Consider the following 17,520-nt stretch of genomic DNA (forward strand, 5'->3'; position numbering starts at 1 on the left):
ATGTAGGCAAAATGTGCGTGCAGGCGGCTGACCTCACCATATAGCTGACATTTGAACCTTGAGGCTCTCAGAGGGTTACATTTACCACCGAGACCTGAGGAAAACAACCAGCTCTTTATTCATAGTTGTGTGTTTGCCTTATCATATAGGAGATTGTAATGAATGAATACTTATGACTCTGCCATGAGAATATCAAAGGAATATATAACACAAGCTTAGTGTTTAATCTGGGCATTATGTAACTTTTATATATGAGAATTATTATGATTCTGAGATTCTGGATAGTAAATAAAGCACGAGATGCATTTATTGATCAAGTATTTTTTTCCTGCACATCAATATGCACTTTTGTTTGTGACCGTTGACTAATGACTCACGCTCTTGCTTGTGTGCATGTTACATAGTGTGTTTGTTCGTGCATTCATGTGTGTGTGTGTTCTTATCTTAATGGTTCCTCTGCTCCTGCAGCAGCTAACAGGTACATTGGCTCTGGCTGTGTTCACTGCAGTTCTTGGGTCCCTGCAGTATGGATACAGTCTTGGAGTTATCAACGCACCCCAGAAGGTAGGCTCCACTGTCACACAGGCTTGCCTCCCTTATGGTAGATGGACTTACCATCTAATTGCATGCAAATCTCGAGGTATGAACAAACTTACTCCACCCTGTGGCCAGTTGCCATAAAATATCATCTATGTAAACACTTTTCTGCAGCACTGGAGATGCATGTCATACTCTCGGAGACCATGGAATAGAAATGATTTACTGATTGTCTAGAAAAGCAACTTATCCCAAAACGTTTTCTTGCCTGGCCATTAGGTATTTGTTTCATCAGAAGTTTTGCAAGCTGTCCAATATTCTTAGGCCAGTAATGAGTAAGTCATAATGTCTCTCTGCTGCACACTGCTGGCACAGCCATCCACAGATGTATGCAACATTTTATTGGGACAGGGGTTATTTGTATTGTGTTTCTGTTTGTGTTTCTTATCATGTTTCATAAGGCAATTTCCTTACATGAAATTATATGGCAATAAAGTACACTTTCTACAGTAACACAGAACGCATAAGCCTAACACGGGCTCTAAGGAGGTCATTTTGCATTCTTACGTTACCTGACGGCCACCTTAGTTCTCCTATACACTTGTTAAACTGCAGTAATGGCAGCTACCGCCTGAATATTGTTGCCCCTTAAGCAGTGTTATAATAAGGATGGCACCTAAAAGAGGCATATTTCCTGAAAGATATCACGGAAGAATGAGCAGAGTGGTCATTAGTTGGCATGCTAGATGCTGCAAAATCCTCCACACTGTCCTTTTAAATATCGTCTCCTTTATTTAAAGTGGACCTATCATGCTATATTTGAATAATATAGTGTAGGACCATACCTATATAAGGCATATTTATACTTTTTTTTTTTCAAAATACCAAACAGATCATGCATTTTAGCCATGCCTCATTTTGCTCAATTTGACATTTTTTAGATCTGTTTTAGCAAGGGTTTATTCTGTGAGCAACAGCACCATCTAGAGGCCTGGCATATGTACTACAGCGTCTCCAGCGCTTTCGAACGGCAATGCCGTGGTTGTTTCCTCCTGATTGATGGAGTTGGCCCAATAGCCGTAGCGCCACTGTCCTGACGTCAAATCTGGATCAGTTTTTATCAGATCCGTTGCAGCCCCTATTTTAGAGATTTGGGTATGGAGGAAAATAGAGAGGGTTGTGATTTCTGACACTTGGTGAGTTCCCTGGAACACCGGGGACACATATTCATGTATAAAAGACGTACAAAAGTGCATTTTGCATGATAGGTCCCCTTTAAATGTAAGGTTGCATAGTGAATGTTGCTACTATGCATATTTATAAATGACATTTTATCAGAATGGTTTTTGTGTTTGCATTTTCATCTGTCTTTGTGCATATTCCAGTGTGATTGTACCTATTGATGTCCCCTAAATATATCCGTGTCATAGGTAATTGAAAATTATTATGGGCGTACTCTGGGGGTGTGGTCAGAGAGGGCCGCGGTCCTCTCAGAAAACAGCACCGAAGAAGAAGAGTACCCAGAGGCGGGACAACACCCTGCCGTGATCATGTATTGGTCACTGTCGGTGGCAATCTTCTCCATCGGAGGCATGTTATCATCCTTCCTGGTGGGATATGTGGGAGACCTGAGAGGGAGGTGAGAAAGGATGAATAAATAATATGGACACACTAAATGAAAAGATGAAAGTGGTGGAGAAAAAAGGTAAAATAATGAATTATAGAGTAATCGGAGGCAAATGTTATCTTGAAAATACTTTTAAAAAGGTTCAAAATGAACCAGCATCATTAGGGAAATGTAATCATAAAAAAAAAATTATAATCTGTCTTTTTGTCTTGCAGGGTAAAGGGCATGTTGATTGTGAATGTACTTGCTGTAGCAGCAGGATTGCTGATGGGTCTTTGCAAGATGTGGAAACCTCACATCCTGGTCATCTCCGGCCGTGCTGTTATGGGCTTTTACTGTGGTACAGCAAATCACTCATACAATCCTCGAATTGATACTCACATCATTAATTTGGATATCCCAATGTCTATAGGTTATATAAAAGGAAATTAACAACTGTTATATTGTCATATATCCAACAGTGAATGTTTGTTTAAAGTCCTCATGATGGGTATCTTTCAGGGTTGACATCCGGGCTAGTGCCTATGTACATTGGAGAGATTGCACCTAAGGCTTACAGAGGGGCTCTGGGGACATTACACCAGCTGGCTATAGTCATTGGCATCCTAGTCAGCCAGGTGAGGTGCACTAACACACAAATAAAACATATGATCAGCACACACGCTTGATGTCTTTGTGAACACATAACCTAAACTGTGTTTGTTTGTGAATGCAGGTATTAGGCTTGGACTTTATACTTGGTAATGATGCTATGTGGCCCCTGATGCTTGGTCTGTCTGGAGCTCCAGCAGTGTTACAATCTTTACTGCTGCCTCTATGCCCTGAGAGTCCAAGGTACCTTTACATCGTACAGGGCAAGGAGCAAGAGGCCCGAAAAAGTAAGAGTTACTCACAGCACCTCTCTACTGTGTGTTATCCTTTTTCTCTCCCTAGTGCTCTCTTATTGAATCACCATATACTCAATAATTCGGAAACAGGATAGCCTATAGGCTTCACAAGATACTTTAAAGCAGTTTGGGAAATATGCTTGCTCACCTTCCTGCACAGTTAGATCAGAAAATCAATAGCTACCACTCCTATATTTGACTTTTGGATACAGCCAGCTGCTAGTTAGCTTAGCTTAGCACTTAGACTGGTATTAGGAGTCAAACAGTGAACCTGGCTTTGTCCAAAGGTAACCGTAACTTAAAGGGGACCTATCATGCAAAATGCACTTTTGTACGTCTTTTATACATGAATATGTGTCCCCGGTGTTCCAGGGAACTCACCAAGAAAACACAACCCTCTCTATTTTCCTCCATACCCAAATCTCTAAAAAAGGGGCTGCAACGGATCTGATAAAAACTGATCCAGATTTGAACACTGTCCTGACGTCAGGACAGTGGCGCTAGAGCTATTGGGCCAACTCCACCAATCAGGAGGAGACAGCCACGGCCATTGCCGTTCGAAAGCGCTGGAGACGCTGTAGTACATATGCCAGGCCTGTAGGTGGTGCTGTTCTCACAGAATCAGCCCTTGCAAAAACAGAGCTAAACAATTTCAAATTGAGCGAAATGAGGCATGGCTAAAATGCATGATCTGTTTGGTATTTTGAAAAAGAAAAAAGGATAAATATGCCTTATATAGGTATGGTCCTACACTATATTATTCAAATATAGCATGATAGGTCCACTTTAAACAAACAGGAAATATTAAGTTACAGTATATACCATTTTTTTTAGAGGTGCAGGTATTTCAATTTGTTACCTTTTAGATAAAGCCAGGCTATCTATTTCCAGTCTTTTAGCTAAGCTAAGCTAACCAGCTAGCTTTATTTTTTATATTTACTGCACAGATATGATATAGCTATAGTTATTTTCAACTAACAAATAAGTGTATATCCCACAATGCTATTCCCTTAAGTACATTTTACTGACACTATTTTCATAATTGTACTTAATTTGAAAGATAAATGTAATGGATGATCCTTTCATATGGTGCTTCTACATTCAGTCGTTTATGCATAGCTCATGTCTCCCTTCACTCTACGTTGTGTTGCAGGTCTGTTACGTCTGAAGGGAGAATATGATCCAACTCCTGATCTGGAAGAGATGAGGAGAGAGAAAGAGGAAGCAGACAAGGAGCCAAGGGTCTCTATCATTTCTTTGGTAAGTGTCTTAGAGGGTCACTTAAAATATAAAGAATTGTCACATCTACCTACATAGTATCTCTTTTGAATTGGACTTTCCTTTAAATAAAAATAGCCGATAAACTCCCCGAGCCACAAAAACGTATTTAACATTTTTACTTTAAAGGGGACCAATCATGCAAAATGCACTTTTGTACGTCTTTTATACATGATATGTGTCCCCGGTGTTCCAGGGAACTCACCAAGTGTCAGAAAACACAACCCTCTCTATTTTCCTCCATACCCAAATCTCTAAAAAAGGGGCTGCAACGGATCTGATAAAAACTGATCCAGATTTGAACACTGTCCTGACGTCAGGACGGTGGCGCTACGGCTATTGGGCCAACTCCACCAATCAGGAGGAGACAGCCACGGCCATTGCTGTTCGAAAGCGCTGGAGACGCTGTAGTACATATGCCAGGCCAGTAGATGGTGCTGTTCTCACTGAATCTGCCCTTGCAGAGCAGAGCTAAAAGAAAAGTGCAAATTGAGCGAAATGAGGCATGGCTAAAATGCATGATCTGTTTGGTATTTTGAAAACAGAAACTTATAAATATGCCTTATATAGGTATGGTCCTACACTATATCATTTAAATATACCATGATAGGTCCACTTTAACTTTCTGCTCTATATTTCATCTTTCCAGATCCTGTCTAAAGTAATTAGTTCTAAATAGTGTCAATCAGATCAGTGGTCAGCTCCCATGTGAAACCAAAAGATTTCTGCAATCACAAAAACATATAAAAAAACATAATTCATGCCTGACAGCAGAAAAATAAAAAAATTATGTTGTTTGAAGTTGCTCTGCTTGTATATGCAGAAGAACAGCGAAAGATAGGACAAGAAATCTACATCTGATCATGACTTGTACAATTATTCTGTGCATACTAGTCGTGCACTTTAAAAAAAAAACGTTTGCAGTAACAATATCTTAGCCTACTGTTCTGTATTCCCTCCCAGATCTGCTCGTCCGTGTACAGACAGCAGCTTGTTGTTGCCCTCATGATGCACCTCTCCCAACAGTTTTCTGGCATCAATGCGGTGAGTGGCAAACTTTTAAATATGTCTAAAAATGTATAGCACGAGTATGAGATAGTATGAGATCTGTGTTGCTCTGTATGAGTGTAAGATATATTACTTTCCACAAACAACCTGCCACTCTTTGTAATAACTGAAAACCTATACTTGTTTTGTCTTCAAGATATTTTATTACTCCACGGCAATCTTCACTCGGGCAGGTGTCGGTCAGCCGGTCTATGCAACCATAGGAGTTGGGGTTATCAACACAATCTTCACTATGGTGTCTGTGAGTAGCTGTATTAACATGTATACTGATGCACAACACATATGCACACACATATGGACATTACAAAATTAACGAGCACTGGTATTCTCCTATTTTTTTCTACACACCCAGACACATCACACATTTACACATGGATTAATACTGTACTTTGTGTTCTAGGTTGCACTGGTGGACAAGGCTGGCAGGCGCACTCTGACTCTGGTGGGTCTGGGAGGGATGTGCTGCTGTGCAATTGGCATGACAGTGGGGCTCAAACTCCAGGTTTGTTTATCAGGTGTCATATCTTTGATCTGTCAGCAACTTGAGCTGAACTTTAAGCCTCTTGTCCCAAGTAGCGATTTTAAGTGCATGGTTTGCATTGTTTTCTATTGTTCCTTACCACCTGCATTGACTCAATGAGTTGTTGTTGTTTTCTTACTGAATGTCCACTTCCTAGTCTTGAGCTTTAAAGGTCACCTACTATGCAAAATCCACTTTTTCATGTCTTTTATACATCAACATGTGTCCCCTCTGTGTAAAGAGATTCTGAAAGTTTCAGGGAAAAAGATTTGCCCACTTTTTGTCCTGATCCATTTATATAAAAACCTGTTTGAATATGAGCTGATCAGATGTTGGCCACTTTATGATGTCATAACGATTTTGGCTTGTGTAACCATTAGCCAATCACCAACCAAGGTCATAATGACATCGAGATTGCATTTATTGCACAACGTACAATGTAAATAACCCAATGTGTTCTGTGAAACTGAAAAGGATATTACATTGTTTTTGTTACTTTCGTTGCAGTTGTATGTCTTAAATGTAATTTAGGTTAACTTCCTGTTTTATTTAGATGCTTTTATTTTGAAGGCAAGTTTACGCTGTTCACAGGAAGTTGTTGTTGCTATGGAAACAACATGACGGAGATAAGTAATATCTTCTAATCTACATATAAAGACGGAGAAAGTAAAGAATAAAGTGTATGTTTAAATGTTAGCACCCCCCGAAGAGGCACAAGCTCTTACGTTGAGTCTGGATACATTCTAAATCATCAATAAAGTCTACGACCATATTTTCGTGTGTGGTTCGGGTGCCATCGTGTAGCCTTCTGTAGGCATCGTACTTGCTTCGGCTGTTGCTTGGCTGTTGACCAACTTCGGGGCCATCTTTGTGCGAAATTCACAATTCCATATTCGTGTGTCCATCTGGTGTCAATTTCGGGACAGTGTGACAGGGGCTTAACCAAATATCTCACAGAGGGGCATGAGGAGTGGCTCCTTATTTTCGTCTAAAGTGAAATCCAGAGAATCAGCACTTTTGAAACCGGGCTGAAAGAGGGGTTTATGGCATGCTACAATGCATGATCTGTTTGGTGTTTGGAGCCAAACACTTCAGAGACATGTTTGTATATATCTGAGACCTATACTACATTGATGAAAAACAGTATAATAGGGGACCTTTAAACTGCATCTCATGGTCTTCATCAGTACATGGAGTTTGGTCAGCTAGCATAACACCTTTACTCACTTCATTGCCATGCGTTGGCTAAAAAATGCAGCAAGATGGAGCAAAATATTCAGTACCTCATCTCTATAAGTAAATAATTTGTCACACTAAATAGGACAATTTAGTTAAAAGAGGCCGAGATAGGACAAAAAACGGTATGTTTGCAAAGAGTTCATTTTATTAAAGCTCACGCACAACAAGTCAAGCAGAGCACAAAATGGACTCAAGAATGCCATGCCAATATGTCCATCTCTTTCTCATGCAGTATGTGATAAGTTCAAGAAATGCCAAAATACAATAACTGATGTACTTTTCCCTCCAGGGTGACTACCCATGGATGAGTTACGTCAGCATGTCGGCTATTTTCCTCTTCGTGAGTTTCTTTGAAATTGGTCCTGGTCCGATTCCATGGTTCATAGTTGCTGAACTGTTCAGTCAGGGACCCCGACCTGCAGCCATCGCTCTGGCTGGCTGCTGCAACTGGACCAGCAACTTCATCATAGGCATGACCTTTCCATATATACAGGTAGGCAGAAAGGAAATACATATGTACTATAAACTCATAAAATCAGACATAGTCTTACACCTGTCTTTTTCGTTTCTCTTTTCAGACTTGGTTGGATTCTTATGTGTTCATCCTGTTTGCTGGGCTGCTTTTCGGCTTCACAGTGTTTATTTATCTCCGGGTCCCCGAGACCAAGGGCAAAAGTTTTGAAGAGATTGCTGCTGTCTTCCAGAAGGGCCGGAAAAAGTTGGAGCAGGGCACCAAAGACGCTCCTGAACTACAGGAGCTCAAAACATCCACAGATGCTTGAGACAACAGCTGTGTATTATTTAGGTATATTTGTGTGTGTGCAAAAGTGTGTCTATCCGTCAGTATTTCAAATGTCAAGTGTTTATCATTGTAGTATTTTAACAGTTGGGTTATTAAGGAGTTAATCACAGAATTACACTTTTTTCTAATATAAATATGAGAGCGTTACAAAAACCAGCAGGGACTTACAATATCACATGTATGACATATGAAGTGGTGTTTACATGTAATGATACTATAGACTTGTACTACTGTACTGGAGTACAATACTATTGTGAAAGTGAAAAGGGATACTTGTATTGTTGAACCCACAGTGATATTGAGACTGACTCTGTGGTCCCCTTAACTGTACTGTGCTGTCACCTGTCCAACCCAGTCCCATTACCAAATGTGACAAAGTAGGCAAAGTCAGCAAACAGCTGGTGAACATGGAGGCGAATTAAGCAGCAAAGAGACAGATATTTCATTCAGACGAAGCTGAAAGGAGCTGAAAGGAAAAATAATATTTGGCTCACATTCATCGACTGGCTAAAAAACAGTAACTCCAGATGTTTGCTAATCTCTGTCTCTGTCTGCTTGATTAGTTAAAAGGCAACTGTTGGAAAAAAAAGTGTAATTTTACCGTAGTGATTGCTGCTCCTTCTGCTGGTTTATCATTCAGATAATGTGACAAGAAATAAACAGTATTTTATTTATTGGCATTACGCTAAAGTAATTAATGATCTATCACTACCTAAAAGGATATTACTTATCTATGGAATTACTTCACCATTTTCTGTCTTGAAATATACATTAAACCTACCTTTGCTCAAATGTGTGTGATGAATTTTTTATATTTTAAAGAGGTTATTACAAATGATTTGGGGCCTGAGGCATAGCACAGCAGAGTGTTTAAATGGATCAGGTCTTGATGGGACCTCTAGAAAAGGTTGTGTTTTATCTGCCCAAGTTATAGTGCACTAGGGATGCCTCATTCTTTTATAGCCATGGCTTTTAGAAGATCCACATATAAGGACCAATCAGGTAGAGCATATTGCAAACAATGTTGCTGCCAGTACATTTAAATGGTGGGAGAAGTACTCAATAATAATAATAATAGATGACATTTGTATAGCGCCTTTCAAAGGACCCAAGGCCGCTTTACATGGTGAACAAACAAACAAGAGGGGCAAATAATAAAGTAAAAATGTAATAAAATAGTAGTGGGAGTAAAGCAGGGGGACTGTGATGGGTTAGGGTACTCAGATCTTGTACTTAAGTAAAGTAGAAGTACCAGAGTGTAGAAATACTCTGGAATGCAGGAAGTAAAAGTCCTGCATTCAAAATGTTACTCAACTAAAAGTACAAAAGTATTAGCATCTAAATATTCTTAAAGTACTAAAAGTAAAAGTAGTCAATGTGCAAATGTGCCCATTTCAGAATAATATATAATATGTTTTAATTATAATTATTGATGCATTAATTTATCAAGGTGCAGCTAATTTTATTAGCCGCATCTTTATTTTTTATTTTACATTTATGCTACAGGATAGCTTGTGAATGTTACTCCAAGTGTAACTAAAGTCTTATTTAAGTGCTGTTTATATTTCACATTATTAATCCAAATGTGCAAAGTAACTTAAGATATTAAATAAATGTAGTGATGTAAAAGTACATTTTTCTCCTCTAAATTATAGTGGGGTAAACATTGAAATACTCAAGTACAGTGCAAGTCTCTCAAAATTGTACTTATCAGAATCAGAATCCCTTTATTAGTCCCACAGAGGGGACATTTACATTGTTTCAGCAGAAAAGAGCTTAATGTTACCTAAGCATGCATAAAAAAGTACTAAAGATAAAAAAAGAAATTATAATAAAAAAGTTACACATTTTACAAAAATATTTTTTTTTTAAAGGGACACATTTTTCAAAAATACACACCCTGTAACTGAATTACATGACTTGAATCAGAAATCCTTTATTAGTCCTACAGTAGGGAAATGTACAGTGTTACAGCAAAAGTGGCATAGCAGGTCAAAAAGGCATTCAATAATAAATAATAAAAAAGTATAAGAACAGAATCATAGCTTAAAATAAATTGTAGCAGCAATGTAGGTAAAACTAAGAGACATGAATTAGCATAGTAAAGTATTGCGACCTCAAAAATAAGATTTGGGACATTTAAGAAAATATATTTTTTGTAAACAAAGTTATTATAGCAGCTTACAATTGCAAACAAGTGTTTATTGCACACAATTTCAATAGTCTGCGTTTTGTGGTGGTTAAAATATTAAAGTTAAGAGTCGAAATTACACAATTAAAAAATATAAAATACACATTCAGCACCAGTAACAGTTGTGAGGTAGCAGCCATGTAAAATGTATTTCTTTAACTAAGAAAAAAATATATATATATATATATATATATATAGCCTAGGCCTATATATGTTAATAATTTAGATTTTTTTTTAGAAGTGGTGGGATTAAATAAGTGTAAATGTGTAATTAAGTAGAATAAATAAAAAATAGTTATAATAACGTTGGAAGTATATGCTCAGTTATTTACAGAATTATTACAGATGTTGTGCATAAAGTGAGTAAATGACGCACTTAGTTATTTTCGACCACTGATTATATGCTTGAAATAACTATAGCTGTTATATTATAGGCATGTAACGTTATACAGAATAGTTCAGTGCGGTATGTTTGGTTCTGTGCAGTCAGCAACTGTCCATGAGGCTTTTGCCCATCCCCCAGCCACGATACGTCGGAAGCGCGGTACCTGCCCTCTGTGCTCCTCCTGCCATACAAAAGCTCTACGCATGCGAAGTGACTTTTTTTCCTCTTTGGTATAAGCAAGGCACGGGGTAAGTAAAACCGCTAGGGCTTATAAGTAACACTTTAACGTAAAGTAACCTATCGTTTTTGCATTGCAGTCATTCATCAACTAATGTATAATATTGGGAAGCATTGAAAGTGAGTCAGGAAAGCGAGACGATGTTTGAAAGAAGTTTGCAACATACCTAAGCTAACGTTAGCAACGCCACAGCTAGCCCGGGTGTGGATCGTGTTAGCAAGCTAATATGGCTAAGGGATGACAGAAAAAACACGAGGTGGGAACCCAAAGCTAGCATCAAGCTACAGTGTCCAGCTGCCACGTACCATAGCAAACTAGATGTTTACTAGCTTTATAAGATAAGCTACCAAACCATTTTATCGGTACTTCACACAACAATGAACAAACAGGGCGGCTAATATGTTGGAGTAGTTATTTGGCTGTGACTCTCGCAGTGTGTTAAAGAAAATATGACATGCTAGTAACATGGCGTGCATCTAGACACATTAGCAATTAGCTTTTAGCTGTTCGAATAACGGTAGTTGGCCAGCGAAATAGTAACTATACATTGGATACTTATTTTTTGTGTAAGTGTGGGACATGAATGGTTGAGCAAAAGCGGAGGGAGTATCGGAGTTAGCTTGAAAAGACACATTTAGCGTCGAGCAAAAGCATTTATCGTTGCAATCTTCCTCTGGTCTTTCGGTTATTGATTTATAAAGCACTTATGGCGCAACCACCTTCCCTTCTAACAGCTGTCGGGTTCCCTAACATGGTCTTGGTTGTAGTCTTAGTTTAATGTTTACACGTACAAATCTGTGCTCACCAGGCACCACATAAGGACACGTGTATTGCTCCTCTTGTATGTGTACTAGCAGTTTTTTAATGCTACACACATCTTTATTAATAATGCTGCTGTCTCAAATACTATATGTTTGTTCTTTTGTTGGATGGCATAGATTTCAACATGGCAGATGAAGATTTCGCTACTGTGAGTTCTGGGGCCTCTGAAACATACCCACAGCAGTGCTCTGCATTGAGGAAGAATGGCTTTGTCATGCTGAAGGGTCATCCCTGTAAGATCGTTGACATGACTACCTCCAAGACTGGCAAGCATGGACATGCCAAGGTAAAACCTCCTCGTGCATCCTCTGGAATGCAACACTTAAGCAATTTTGTGATTTAGCCTACATTTCTCCGTTTTTTACTTGGCCTGAAGCCGGATCTAATCGGTTGTGTTTTCCCAGGTTCATTTAGTTGGACTTGACATCTTCAATCAGAAGAAGTATGAAGATCTGTGCCCATCTACCCACAACATGGAGGTCCCAAATGTCACGAGGAAAGATTACCAGGTAAGATAACCCTTTTTGCATCTTGATATAACCTGGTGGCCCCAAAGTGTATAAAGCATTTATGATGTGTGCTGGATATTCTGTCCTTTTGAAACACATTGCAACTGGAAGCCAATAACTGTTGTCATTTGGTGTTTTGGCATTTTTTTTAATTAAGAAAACAAGTGGATCCATTTCCCTTGATGTTTGGCATTTAAATGACTAATCCAAATGACAGTGTGGTGCTAGAAAACGCCTTTTTGTTATTGTTAAACAGGTGTGTCACATGCTTCAGAGCTGAGCTGTCTCCGCAGTTGTCGTTGAAGCATTTACAGGTTTCAAACTGGTTAAACAGTGTTTGAACATGTGTGCTTATCCATCCTAGTTTGAGGGCTGTTTTGTGATTAGAATTTCTCTAAAACGCAAGAAAACAATAGTTTAATTATTAGTGGGAACATAGGGAGAGCAGATTTGTTTAGCTGGATCTTGCTCTATTGTTCTATGTGGCAAAAATATTCTTATATTTATCATTTCATTTCAAACCTTTATTTAACCAGATTGGTCATAGATCTCTTTTTCAAGGGAGACCTGTATCTTATATTTATAATAGGAACACTTGGTAATAATAGACAGTAGGTATGTGTATGAGCTATCATATTTACACATTTAAGAATGAGGGGGAAAAACATTGAACAAGCAAGTCACCACAATTCATAATTAAGTCTAACAATAATAATTTCAGGAATTGCGTTATGTGATAAATGAAAAATCAGGACTTATGTTTTCACAAGTCATTCAAACTTGTGAAATTTACTTTTATCTTCAGTGTACCAAAATAAACTCCTTACAATCCCAAGAATCTTTGCAGCATGCCATGGAGTCTCATAAATCAGTCCTTTGGAGGATAAAGTTTACCAATCCAATGTTCCCCAGGGGCTCAATTACATATTTTAGATTTTAATGGCTAGTATACTTTAAATCCAATATTTATAAAAATAAATGCTTAATGAGCATTGGTGACTTTTTGTGGCGGCACCACGGATTAGAACACGCTCTGTTTGGACCACTAACATGGCCCAGTCCCCTACATTTAAGTGTCCTTAACATCTTTCAATCCGTTTGTTGCCTTTGCCACTCTCCTATTGGCCTGTTCTTCTAGGACTTTGTTGACACTGGTTATGAATTGTTTATCAGAAAAAAACGTTTCAACATCTAAAACCATAAAGAATTAACGGTTGACTTTTTCTGTTCTTTTTCTGATGGCATGTTTAGTTTTTGGATCTGGATTCTGGTTACCTGAGCCTTTTGGAAGACAATGGAACAACCAGAGAGGACCTCAAACTACTAGAAAATGAAATTGGCAAAGAAATCAAAACGAAGTTCGAAAACGGAGAGTCTTTTGTGGTGAGTTAATGTGGATTGTTGTTTTTTTACTGGTAGTGGCTATACTGTGAACAACTATACCAATTATGAAATATGTTGATTTCAAATTAGTCATAGAGTAAATATCTTTACAAATGTGCTATACTAAATGAACCGTAAGCAGTGTCTCAGAGCTGTCCGTGTAGTACCACATTTTCTTTGCTTAATGCAGCGTTTCACAAGTTAATCTCTAATAATGACTTCATTCATGGTTTTGTTATTTTTATGAACACAGTGTTGACAACTTTACATTCTTGTTTTTATTTGTAGGTTAAACTAAAAGATACAAAGCTGTGACAGTTTACCCTATTGCTGTATCAGATTTATCTTTTTTTTTAAGTTCTTAGCACTGAAGCAGCAAAACAAATTATTTTTGTACTATTTCAACAATTAGACAGTTTATACATCCAAAAAACAAACATAATAAGTAGAAGCGGAAGAGCAGAAAGCAGCTTCTACAGAGGTAACCCTCCCGTTAGTCATCCAGGATGAAGTACAAACAGAATGCTTCTCTACTTGTATCTCTAGCTAATTGACTGCTAATGTGTATTATAGTTGTTTGTATTGTATATATATTTTTTTGCTGCATTTTGAAGTTTCCTGATCTTATTTTTGTCTCCTCCCTTTTCAGGTCACTGTGCTGAAGGCTTGTGGTGAAGAACAAGTAGTTGCCACTAAGGTTAATAATTAAAGCGTCCTGGGCACTGCTGGAGACCTCGCACCCCTCATCTCCAGTGTGATTTTTGAAGCCTCACCAAAGCTACTGGCCGTGTCTCCATATCACAACTAGTTCTCCTGATGGGCAACTCAAATCTGGAGACTGGACTGGAGACGCTTTTTCAACTTTACCTTGGGGTCCAGGCTGACTGGCATTATGTTTAATCAACGAAATTATCCGCCTGTAGCCACCCTCTCTGCAATGGCTACACATATTATTCGAGGAATTCCTGTCAACATTCCAGTACTTTTTTTTTTTTTTTTGAGTATGGGACCTTTTTTTTCTGTATGCATTACTTTTTAATTCCCTCTTTTTTCTTTCTCTGAGCTTTTGAGTTGGCTGTGAGCATGTAATTTAGAGCTTGTTTACAGTTGAGTTACCCTGCTTTCTCCCCTTAGACGTTTTTTTATCTCTGCAGGCTGACTGCACCTCAAGCGATCTCCATCTCTGTTTGGTTGAACTGCATTGATGGCCGGAATATTCTGCCTTTGACAATTAAACATATGCATGCACAAAAATTGACTTGTATACAGCTAGCAGCTATGAATAATGTAAAGCGCAACATCTTTTTCTCATCTCATCTCGACTTCAAAATAATCCCAAGATCTCTCCTGCATCTTTCCTGGTCTAAACAGGACTGGTCTTTTGTAGCATTGATCTCTGGTGTTGTTGGGTGTGGAGATTTACTTTTTTCCCCTTCTATGCCACGAAACTTTTTTCTTTCACATGAGGCCTTTCCGAGCTTACACGTATAGAAATTGATTTTGGAAGAACAAAACACTGAAACCCTTTAGTATTGGTAACATAAAGCTAAAATTAAACCTTGGCACACAATATTGGAAATAAAGTAAAAAAATAAAACATATTTCAAATTGAATAATATGTAGCCAAATGAAGATGGTATTTCTGCTGTTATTATTTTGGTTTTGGTAAACATCTGGACCCAAGACGTACTGTAATACACACAGAACATAATGTACACAACATGAAAACTGACTGTTACCATTGGGCTGTATTTTGTGTTGCGGGTGAGGAAAGCAGTTATAGAAAGAACATTTGGGAGTTGTAGGTCTGTTTGCAGTTTAACAGGATTTTTAAGCATTTTGTGCAGAGTTAACACTTTGTACAGAGTGTGGCTCAAATATTTTTTTGAAATAAAAATACCAATATGCTGAATGGTTTTCTATGTTTACATCAACAGACAACAGCTGTCTTGAGTTAACATGCAGGTGGTCGGGTATCCTTTACTTCCTTCCATACATTTACAAACTACCTTTAATTTAATGGCAATATATCATAGAATGTATTGTTTCTGGCATGAGGGGCTGATTCTAGTTAAGATTTCTAAGAGTGCTGTTTCTATTTTTTTTTTTTTACACACAACCTGTCATTCAGCTGTGGAAATGACTGATTTAATAATACATTTATTTATATAGGCACATTTCAAAACTCAAGGTCGCTTGCCACTGGTCACTGCCACCCTTTTTAGAAACTCTTATCTGAGTATACACCTTCAAGATAACCAGATTAGTTCATGGATGTAATCACAGTGCACTAAATGTGATATTGCCATTTGGAAGATATTCTGTGCAGCTTTCAAGTTCTCCTTTGTACAACAGCAGCTGATCTGACTAAGTCTTTTTTACTTATATTAAGTAGAAGTATTAAGTACACAATATTTAGTTGTGTATTAGATTCTATATTGATTTGGTTTCTCTACATTACATATTTTTTTCATTTATGTTTCAGAGCTTTGGCATCATAACAGTAGCTTCCAACTCAGACTATTTTTTTTCTTTCACTTATGGCACAAACCAGCTCAACAATAGTACCTTCAACTGCAGGGACCAAAGGTGGAAGCCACTCGATTCATGTAATATTGATTCATTTTGCATCGAGAATGTGTCTTTTAAGCTGGAGAAAAAGGCATTTGACCAGGAAAATTACGCTCTAAAGGTGGAAGTATAATGTATATCACTTGAAGAACCGGCTTGCCTTCTCAAGCACATAAATCTCGACTTCTGTGTGTAATGCCTCAACTCGATTTGTAATAGGAGTATTTATCCCTCAGAGGGTGTGTCAAAGTATAACCTGTTTTATGCAAATTGCAGGAAATGCTGCCATAAAATACAGCTTTTTAAAAGTTGTCCTCCAGTGAGTAAATACACACTTTGGGAGTGTGCTCTGCTCTCGTTTTATTTTTGGTTGCAATCCTGCCATTGTGCCTGTGAAAACCAGATGTAGTTTCTAGTTTACTGCATCTTTACATACATGGCCAGAATTCCATAAGCATCGAAATCCTAATATGCAATCGGAAGTAAAATGTAATAATTGTGGTATGAAGTTCAGAACCATTCTTTCTCCACCTCAACAGTCTTAACAGAAGATGAGTGTATATCATCTTCTGTTAAGACAGTTGAGGTGGAGAAAGAATGGTAATACACTGTATTCCTTAAGCAATATTTGCTGTTACATGTGCCTAAAGACAAGGTCACATGCAAGGAAAATTGCCTCCTTTTTAACTTTGATTCCCTCCAATTCTTAAGATGATCTGACTCTGATGTGTATCACTAACTACCACACTTCTCGACAATGATCCTCTACCTTTAAGTGTATCTCACATTGAGACAGGTTACAGGAATGACTTATGAGTCCTGTTGGGGAAATGTTAAGGGAGTAGTCCTGTCATTAATTACTAGGATCAAACTGTCATAATGTCCGATTTTCGTTGTGATAGGAAACATATGGTAACAGTGTCCAAAGTGAGGATAATAAAATGAAATAGATGTTATTTGAATTGATTTATCTCACGTGTCTGTACCAATCTGGTATCGGACAATTGTACATTTGCTAATGAAGCCCAATGCATTTTTATCAATAAATGTGTTTTTACTATGATTTGACCTGTATTGAACAAAACTGGTTCCTTTGTATGTAAAGACCACGGTACAGTGATAAAACAGGGATTAAGTGAATTGCTTTTGCAATTTATTTTCTTGGTTTATGGTGAGGATAGGGTTTTTAGGGTAGGCCCTATTCCCCCAAGTTTGGCACAGGTTTCTTTCTTGCTTTACATTTGGTATCCAAACTGTTCTTAGGGGAAGCCTGACCTTGAACCTTTTCTAAAACATGAACCTACATGGGGTTCCTCCATTCTAACCATGCTGTCTTCAAAATCCAAACTATTTGTGTTTTTTGGCAAAAATAAAGATATGCAGATGTTACGGGTTTCTCCCATAATATCCAAAGTTATTAATGGCTCAATGTAACACAAAACAAAATAATGTTTCTAGTTTTG

General features: G+C 38.0%; 2 protein-coding genes across 2 annotated transcripts; both read left to right on the top strand.

The window, feature by feature from the left end:
* The first annotated feature begins 494 nt into the window (after nt 1–494).
* On the top strand, nt 495–8,749 carry slc2a2 (solute carrier family 2 member 2). The gene is made up of 11 exons (XM_034144446.1): nt 495–564; nt 1,968–2,176; nt 2,380–2,504; nt 2,666–2,781; nt 2,880–3,042; nt 4,205–4,311; nt 5,293–5,373; nt 5,534–5,638; nt 5,798–5,899; nt 7,446–7,649; nt 7,735–8,749. The coding sequence occupies exons 2-11, from the start codon at nt 2,088–2,090 to the stop codon at nt 7,936–7,938; spliced, it is 1,296 nt and encodes a 431-aa protein (XP_034000337.1). The 5' UTR covers nt 495–564; nt 1,968–2,087; the 3' UTR covers nt 7,939–8,749.
* A 1,891-nt stretch (nt 8,750–10,640) lies between these two features.
* LOC117493837 (eukaryotic translation initiation factor 5A-like) lies at nt 10,641–15,398 on the top strand. Its single transcript, XM_034144412.1, has 5 exons — nt 10,641–10,782; nt 11,711–11,880; nt 11,999–12,103; nt 13,355–13,486; nt 14,136–15,398. Exons 2-5 carry the CDS (start codon nt 11,719–11,721, stop codon nt 14,193–14,195), a joined length of 459 nt encoding a protein of 152 aa, XP_034000303.1. The 5' UTR covers nt 10,641–10,782; nt 11,711–11,718; the 3' UTR covers nt 14,196–15,398.
* The last annotated feature ends 2,122 nt before the right edge of the window (nt 15,399–17,520 follow it).

Source organism: Trematomus bernacchii, unplaced genomic scaffold, assembly GCF_902827165.1.
Source record: "Trematomus bernacchii unplaced genomic scaffold, fTreBer1.1, whole genome shotgun sequence".
NCBI lineage: Eukaryota > Metazoa > Chordata > Actinopteri > Perciformes > Nototheniidae > Trematomus > Trematomus bernacchii.